The sequence below is a fragment of the Sorex fumeus genome, unplaced genomic scaffold, assembly GCF_029834395.1.
Source record: "Sorex fumeus unplaced genomic scaffold, SorFum_2.1 ptg000006l, whole genome shotgun sequence".
In the NCBI taxonomy this organism is placed as follows: Eukaryota; Metazoa; Chordata; class Mammalia; order Eulipotyphla; family Soricidae; genus Sorex; species Sorex fumeus.
In genome coordinates, this window is record NW_026606063.1 from 67,594,897 (window position 1) to 67,603,650 (window position 8,754).

Consider the following 8,754-nt stretch of genomic DNA (forward strand, 5'->3'; position numbering starts at 1 on the left):
AGGAAAGTGCTCCTGATGACAGATATCCCACTTGGAGGACTACCCCCTCTTCCCCCCAGCTACTTCTATTCTGGGGCCTCTGTGGACTTGGGGTCTCTGATAGAAACATGAGCGGGGACAACTCTGAAATCTCACTCTCTCTCCTCCCATTCCCTTCCCCTCTCCTCAATACAGAGCCCCTCTGCATTCCTCTGCCTCCCTGATGGAATCTGTCATTTGTGGATTCTCTGAATTTCTATTCTGAACTAAAACCCCAGATTCTCCGTCACACTATGGTGGGATGGGAAACAGGGAGGGAGGTTGCAAAGGGCCACACAACATCCTCACTGACATCTTAGTGTACACGCAAACAGGACAACTCCTACATTAATACCTGGAAATCAGTTCATTCAGTTTGCTGTGCTGCCTGAAGAGTTGGCGCCCAGGTTTCTCTTACATCCAGTCTGTTATTGACCTCAGCTTTTGGAAAATGTGGTTCAGGGAACAGTAAGTAGGGATTGGTTTGAAGCTACCTCGGGAGGGCAGATGACACTGACTAGGAGCAAAAGGCGGCAGGGTGGGGAGATCTCTCCTGCTCAGTCAGGTGTGAATCAGCAAATGGCTCTGGAGGATTCTGCCCTTGGTCCTGCAGAAGGGGAGCCCCAGTCAAGAGCTGATCACTGGAGAGGAAACCATCTACAGTAGACTCCATAATCACTGCAGGGCTCCCCTGGAACCTGCCACTTACTGGGAAACATTCCAGACCCTCCTCAGTATACTCAGTACTTCGGTATTTGCATGTTCTGCTGAACTAGTGGTTTATGGGGGTCTGGTGAGGTGCTGAATTCAGTGGTGGGGAGACCACAGGACTGTGCAGAGAGAGCTTGGTTTGCAGTTCCAAGGATAGCCTCTGCAGTGACAGAACAGTGATGTTGATGGGGTGGTAGGATGGCACCCTTAGGAATCCAGATGCAGAACAGCTCTCTGCACACCCGAGGGATACTTCTCCTTGTGTGGTTCTATCTTAACTCCATACTGATTTCCTATCCTTTGTGGCACCCTGCATCCCATAGAGGTGTTTGTCTACTGTCTGTGAATCCCATAAACTGTGAAGACCTTCTCATTCGTGCTCCTGTAGTGTTATCACCTCAGTCTTGTCAAGACATTGAGTCTTTCTTCTGGTCTCTGACAGCTCCTTTGATTTAGGGGAAATAAGAGATGAGATAGAGGATATTCAATGTACAGCAAGTCAAATTGGTTTGTCTCAGTTACCCCATCTGAACACCTTCTCAGCCGGCCAGTTCAGGGATAGAGGAAGAGAAGATAGGAGGAGATTTCAAGGAGGGCAAGGAATTGTCTGTTCTTGTCATGAAATAGAGCTGGAAAGAAAGCAACTTTTTGAAGATGAAGAGGGCTGAAGTGGAAATAGTGGGATAGTATCTCAGGTGAGGAAGTTTGGAATAATGAGCAGGAGAATGGGTTGGCCTATCAGATATTCTCTTGCCTAGCAAAAATTTTTGAATCAAGACCCCCAAATTTTGTACAAACCTTTTACCTCATTGCATTTGTGTCTGCTAATGAAAACAAGTTCTCAGACAAAATAATACCAGCAATTGGGAGAGAGACTGACACTCAGCAAAGCATGTGCTGTGGTTCACATGTGAGCACAGGACCCACATGGCCCAGAGCACCTGGAGATAAAAGCCTGACAATTCCTGCCACTGCAGCCACGCAATGGCCTTGCATGAATACGCCCCAATATTGAACTGCTTATCCCGGATGGCTGCCTAATATTCAGAGTAACCATCAGGTTCTCTGAGCACTGAGAGTCTCGCTGCATACACTGTCATTGTCACTGTTCTCCTGTTGTTCATCGATTTGCTCAAGTGGGGCTAGTAACTTCTCCATCGTGAGACTTGTTGTTACTGTGTTTGGCATATTGAATACGTCACGGGTAGCTTGCCAGGCTTTGCCATGCAGGTGAGATACTCTTGGTCGCTTGCTGAGCTCTCCAAGAGGGGTGGAGGAATCAAAGTCGGCTCAGCCGGGCCGGCTGCACGCAAGGTGAACACCCTACCACTGTGCTATTGCTCCAGCCCACTGTACACACACAAAGAAATTTAAATCATAAAATTTTAAGTTTTTCCAAAACAGAGTAAAATATATTGGTATTCCAGATCAAAAAGAAAATCTCTTTGTCTCAAATATGCCCACAGCTGTGAAATAAAGGTGTCTGTACCATTCCTTGAGAGGGTCAGTGTCTAACAGTGTGTGGTATGATAGAGACTTCCCTGGGCAGAAGAGCAAGAAGCCCTGTTCTGACTCTCAGGGGACCAGGGACCTGCTTTTCTGTGCTCATACTGGGGCCCTCCTGGGGTCCGGGGAGGAGCATGTTCTCTGTGGGCAAAGTTATGCTTCCCCACAGGGACCCGCACCCCTGACCTCCCTGCAGCTGGGCTGGTCCCCACACACATACACCCTCCCTCGTCTGCTTGCCCAGCCTGCCCAGCCCCCTCTCATTTGCAAGTCCTCAGAGCTCATGCCTGAACACTCAATAATAGTCTGAGTCACCCTGCAGGGTCAGTGTCTGTGACACACAGAGTGGACATGAGGGCCCCTGTGCAGCTCCTCAGCTTCCTGCTGCTCTGGCTCCCAGGTAAGGAGGGAAATGAGGGTTTACTGGACCTAGTACTACCCGTGCTTCAGGGAAAATAACTTAAAGTACAATGAATGGTGGTGATGATGTGTTGTATATTTTAATCCCCAGGTTCCCGGTGTGATATTCAGATGACCCAGCCTCCATCCATGTCTGCATCTCTGGGAGAGAAAGTCACCATCACCTGCAAGGCCAGTCAGAGCGTTAGCAGTTACTTAGCCTGGTATCAGCAGAAGCCAGGAAAAGCTCCCAGGCTCCTTATCTATGGTGCAACCAGTTTAGGACCAGACGTCCCTCCCCGGTTCAGTGGCAGTGCATCTGGGACAGATTTCACTCTCACCATCAGCAACTTCAAGCCTGAGGATGTTGCTTCTTACTACTGTCAACAAGGTTATACTCCTCCCACAGTGATACAGGCCAGAACATAAACCCCCAGAGATCAGCTGTGTGAGGCTGGGCTGCCCCAGCTGCACCTCCAAGTGGTTCCCCAATTGAGGGTGTGTCAGATGCAGCCAGGCTGTTCAATGATGAACAGTTATGGTACATGTCAAAGGTACATTTTTAGGCTCCATTATTCTCCTTGTCATCCCAGCAGCACAGAAGTGACAACAGATCTGCTGATTGAATTTATAGAGATTATTTTCCTTGAAGAAAGTAGGTGACAGTGTCATCCAGAGTTCATATGTGCTGGCCTGAGCACTCTAAAAGGCCTAGAAATCGTGCATTAATAGATTTTTTTCTTAATCATACATATTTCCATCCCAATTGTGAGGACACGTGAGCAGCTTCATAGCCTCACACTGAGGGCGTCTCACAGGGTGCATCCTCCCCTGCCATGATGTCCTGTTTGATGTGGCCAGAGAGAGAAACTGCGTCTCACCAGGGGACAAACCCACACAATCCTGCAGTGTGTGTGTGTGGTGGGGGGAGAGCGAAGGTCAGAGGGGACTGAGATCTTCTCCTTTGACTGAAGGATTTTGATCCTGAAATCTTAATGGGAACTAAAGCAATTTTAGTGACAGGAACCATGGTATACTATTCTGGATACACTTGACGTTGTAAAGGGGTGTAAATTTCATCTCAATGTGTGTGGGGGTGGTGGTGGGGAATTCAAGTAAGTAAAAAGTAAATATATAAAAGGAAAATGTCAACACCCTGTACTTAGGCCAAAGTCTTATTCCGAGGGCTCGTGGGAAATACCCTGCATCACAGTGCCTGAGCTTCCCTGCACAGCCAGGCCTTGACACTCTCAAAGGGAATGTAAATCTACGGAAACCATTGCTACCTTAATAAATTCCACATTATTGATGATATTTTCCCAGTCTTGTTGCCCAAAAGCCCACGATTTTATCTAGCAATATTGATTTTCCTTGGATTTGAATCCCTAGAATAGGAACATAAAATAAGGGGTGACATTGGTGGGAAAATATTGACCTCTTTTTAAAAGACAGATGCCCAAATCTGCATTCCATGTTTTGTTTCACACTTTCCTAAGCACAGAACAACCATTCAGAGCCTTTGCCAAACTGGTCCCGACCTGTGGGCAGGAAGCCCCTGAGCTGTTTCCTGAAGACGGGCTCTGAGTCCCTCAGACCCTGGGCTCTGGCTCCAGCTGAGAACAGGAATGTGAGGACTCAGGGGCAGGTGCCTGTGACCTGGGCACTGATATGAGACCTTGACTCAGCTCATGTAGTGTCACAGCCCTGGCTGCTCTAGCACATCTATGGTACCAGCAAGACCTTGGGGACACAATCAACACAGGGATACTCTGGAGTTTGGTCTCCATGTCTGGGTCCTAGTGCAGCGTATTTGTATGGTAAAAATATCACCTAATTAGCAGAAAATTGACACAATTTTAAGAAGATATTAAAGCATAATATAATTTATTATGTGATGTACATTCTATAGAAAAATGCTTTATGTGCACTCAAAGGATGGCACTGCAGGTAAGGTCTTGCCTTGCATATGGTTGACCCAGGTTGGATAGTAGACATCCTGTAGTGTTCCAATTAAGGAGTGATCCTTAAGACAGGAATAAGCCCTGAGCACTGCCAGGGGCAGTGAAAAAAAATCCCAAGCAAGTAAATAAAAGTGATTCACTCCAAAATCATATGCCTCCCTTCACAGTCCCTCTTGTCTCCTCCACCTGCACCTCATGGGACTCTCCTCTGAGTCCCTGATTGAGACTCTAGTATGTCAGCTCCGACACCCTGTCCTGACCTCACAGGCCCCAGTTCATCCTGCTCACACAAGGGTCCTGTTGCCTTCAGAGTGGGGCTCTGGTTTCTGTCATTCCTGCCCTTGTTAACTGTAGTTCTAAAGCAGATTATAGAGTAACAGTTTCTCTGATGCTTGCTCACTGGGACAGACACAATCCCCCAAGAATGGAATCCTTGTTTTATGTGGGACATGGAGGCAAGCTTGGAAACTTCTTCACTGGGGTCCCAATCAAAGATGGCAATGGACTGAGGGTGGTTTTGTCTAGGGAAGATGCTGACCCTGCAACCCTGTTCTGCTCTAGTCAGATAAGTCACATGATAGACCCTGTCCCCAAACTAGGCTCTAGAGAGGACCCAAGTCCTCCAGGTCCTTCCCAGCACCTGCTGAGTCTCAGGTTTCCAGAATCCCCATGACACTCTGAGTCCAGAGCTGTGTCTACCTCCCGCCTGGTTCACATAGGCCTTGTGTGGGGACCTGCCCTTCATGAGGTTGGACAGGGTGGCATGTGGGCCACAGGGCTGGGGACACTGCTGGATAAAGGTAAAACCATATATTATAGCAATTATCAATTTTGTAAATAGACAGATATAAATTAACAGCCTAACTGCCTTCTTACTCGCAAAGAAATAATCATCTTTGTAACAGTCCTTCATCCTCAACAACAAAGACAACTCTCCTGGTCCTGTTGAAAGAGGAAGCATAACTCACTACAAAGACAAGAGGGTGGGACAGAGTTTACATTCATTTCCTTGTGTTTATTTTCCATCTATGTAATGCAGTGGCAATATTATAGACCACAAGGAAGCCTACAGATTCTTTCTCCATGTCCCCTAGAGAGAGCGTCTCTCTGCTCCTACAGGAAGTAGCACATATGAGGCCAGGTTACAATTACTCGCCATGTTATTTATCCTTGTTGGTCTCTGACACCCCAGTTTGGTGACTTGAGCATGGGGCTGACTCTGTGACTAACAAGTGGCAGCGTGGTTTTCCTGGAGTTCTTTATAGCTTCCTTAAAATACATTATTACCACCAAATAGTAGTGCACAGCAGAGTTGTATAGACACGGCTACATTTAAGACACAACCTAACTATAGTCTAAAATTGTAATGAACTCAAATGTAAAGCCAGTACTGAGTTACACTAGTTGTATTTGTAGCCTCTCCACTAGGAGCATTTGTAGAGTCGTCACACACTGGAGAAGGACAAGCAGCAAAATCACTCTAGGACCAGAAATAAATATTTCTGATATAGAAAATTACACCACCTCCGCTTTGCTGATGACATTGTTTTAATAACACCAAGCATTAGCCAAGCAGCACAAATGCTGGCCGACTTCGACCATGAGTGTGGAAAGGTTGAACTACAGCTGAATCTTACAAAGACAATGTTTATGAGAAACAACCTTGTCCCTGATGCTCCATTCACTCTCAACGGAACGACCATCTCTGAATGCAACAGTTATGTGTACGTAGGTCAAGAAGTCAACATGACAAATGACCTGGGACCCAAGCTGCGCAGGAGGAAGAGAGCGGCTTGGAACGCCTTCAAGAACGTCGAAGAAATAGCTAAGAGGACGAAGAACTTCTGGCTTTGGGCACATCTCTTTGATTCCACTGTTCTTCCTGCATTAGCATACGCCTCAGAGACCTGGGCCCTAAGCAAACAGGATGAGAATGCTGGGCCCTAAGCAAACAGGATGAGAAGGCTCCCAAAGAGGAATTGAAAGAGTTATGCTTGGAGTATCACGTTTCACTCAAGTGAGAGAAAGAATCCGGAGTTCTGACCTCCACTGATGGTCAAGAATCAGGAATAAGAAACTTCTAGAAACAATAGACTTGCATAGTAAAGTGGTAGGCTATAAAATCAATACCCAAAAGTCTATGGCTTTCCTATATGCAAATAGTGAAAGAGAAGAAAGTGACATGAAGAAAACAATCCCATTCACAACTGTGCCCCAGAAAATCAAGTACCTAGGAATCACTTTAACTAAGGAAGTAAAGGACCTGTACAAAGAAAACTACAAAACGCTACTTCAGGAAATAAAAGAGGACATGAGGAAATGGAAAAATATGCCCTGTACATGGATCGGGAGAATTAACATTGTCAAAATGGCAATACTTCCCAAAGCACTGTATAAATTCAACACAATCCCTATTAGGATACCCATGACATTCTTCAAAGAAGTGGAGCAAACACTCCTGAAATTTATATGGAACAATAAGCCCCCACGAATAGCTAAAGCAATTCTTGGGAAAAAGAAAATGGGAGGAATCAACCTCCCTAACTTCAAACTCTACTACAAGGCAGTAATAATTAAAACAGCATGGTACTGGAACAAAGGCAGAGCTGTAGACCAATGGAACAGGGTTGAATATACTGATATCTCCTCCCAAGCATATGAGCATCTAATCTTCGATAAGGGGGCAAGAAAAGTGAAGTGGAGCAGAGAAAGCCTCTTTAACAAATTATGCTGGCAAAACTGGACGGCTACCTGCAAAAAATGGGCTCAGATCTCTGCCTAACTCCATGTACAAAAGTAAGATCTAAGTGGATTAAAGACCTCAACATCAGACCGGAATCTATAAGATACATCGAGGAAAATGTTTGCAAAACCCTTCATGACATAGAAGCTAATGGTGTCTTCAAAGATGTCACACCGCTGGCCAAGCAAGTGAAAAGAGAGATAGACAAATGGGACTATCTTAAACTAAGAAGCTTCTGCACCTCAAAAGAAACAGTGACCAAAATACAAAGACAGTCTACAGAATGGGAAAGGATATTCACCAAATACACATCTGATAAGGGGTTAATTTTAAGGATATACAAAGTACTGGTTGAACTCCACAAAAAGAAAATATTCAATCCCATCAAAAAATGGGGAGATGAAATGAATAGAAACTTTCACAAAGAAGAAATCCGAATGACTAAAAGGCACATGAGAAAAAGTTCCACATCATTAATCATCAGGGAGATGCAGATCAAAACCACAATGAGATATCACTTCACACCACAGAGACTGGCCCATATCCACAAGAACAAAAGCAACCGGTGCTGGCGAGGATGTGGTGAGAAAGGGACACTCCTTCGCTGTTGGTGGGAATGCCGACTGGTTCAGCCCTTTTGGAAAACAGTATGGTTGATTCTCAAAAAATTAGAAATTGAGCTCCCATTTGATCCAGCAATACCACTCCTGGGAATATATCCCAGAGAGGCAAAAGAGTATAGTCGAAGTGACATCTGCAATTGCCTGTTTATTGCAGCACTCTTTACAATAGCCAGAATCTGGAAAAAACCTGAGTGCCCGAGAACAGATGATTAGTTAAAGAAACTTTGGTACATTTACACAATGGAGTACTATGTATCTGTTAGAAAATATGAAGTCATGAAATTTACATACAAATGGTACTACATGGAAAGTATCATGTTAAGTGAAATGACTCAGAAAGAAAGGGATAGACATAGAAAGATTGCATTCATCTGGGGAACATAAAGTAACAAAATAGGAAACTAACACCCAAGAATGGCCGAGATTAGTACCAGGAATTCTACTCCATGACTTGAAGGCCAACCACACATACTAGGGAAAAGAGAGCTCAGATAAAGAGGGGAACACCAAATAAAGATGTTGGGAGGACCCTCCCAGAATGGGAGAAGCATGCTGAAAGTAGACTATAGACCAAACATGATTGCCACTCAATGTTTCTTTTGCAAACCACAACACCCAAAAGGAGAGAGAGAACAGAGGAGAATGCCCGGCCACAAAGCCAGGGTGGGGTGGCGGGGGATGGGGGGGAGGGACACTGGGATGCATGGTGGTGGGAAGTGGGCACTGGTGGAGGGATGGTATTTGATCATTATATAATTGAAACCCAAGCACAAAAATGTGTAAGTCTGCAACT

At 45.4% G+C, this 8,754-nt stretch overlaps 1 gene segment (V, D, J or C); it reads left to right on the top strand.

Annotated features, from left to right (window-relative positions):
* Positions 1-2,586: 2,586 nt before the first annotated feature.
* LOC130037494 (immunoglobulin kappa variable 1-39-like) lies at positions 2,587-3,063 on the top strand. The segment is given in 2 exon segments: positions 2,587-2,635; positions 2,747-3,063. Coding segments are annotated over 2 exon segments (366 nt in total).
* The last annotated feature ends 5,691 nt before the right edge of the window (positions 3,064-8,754 follow it).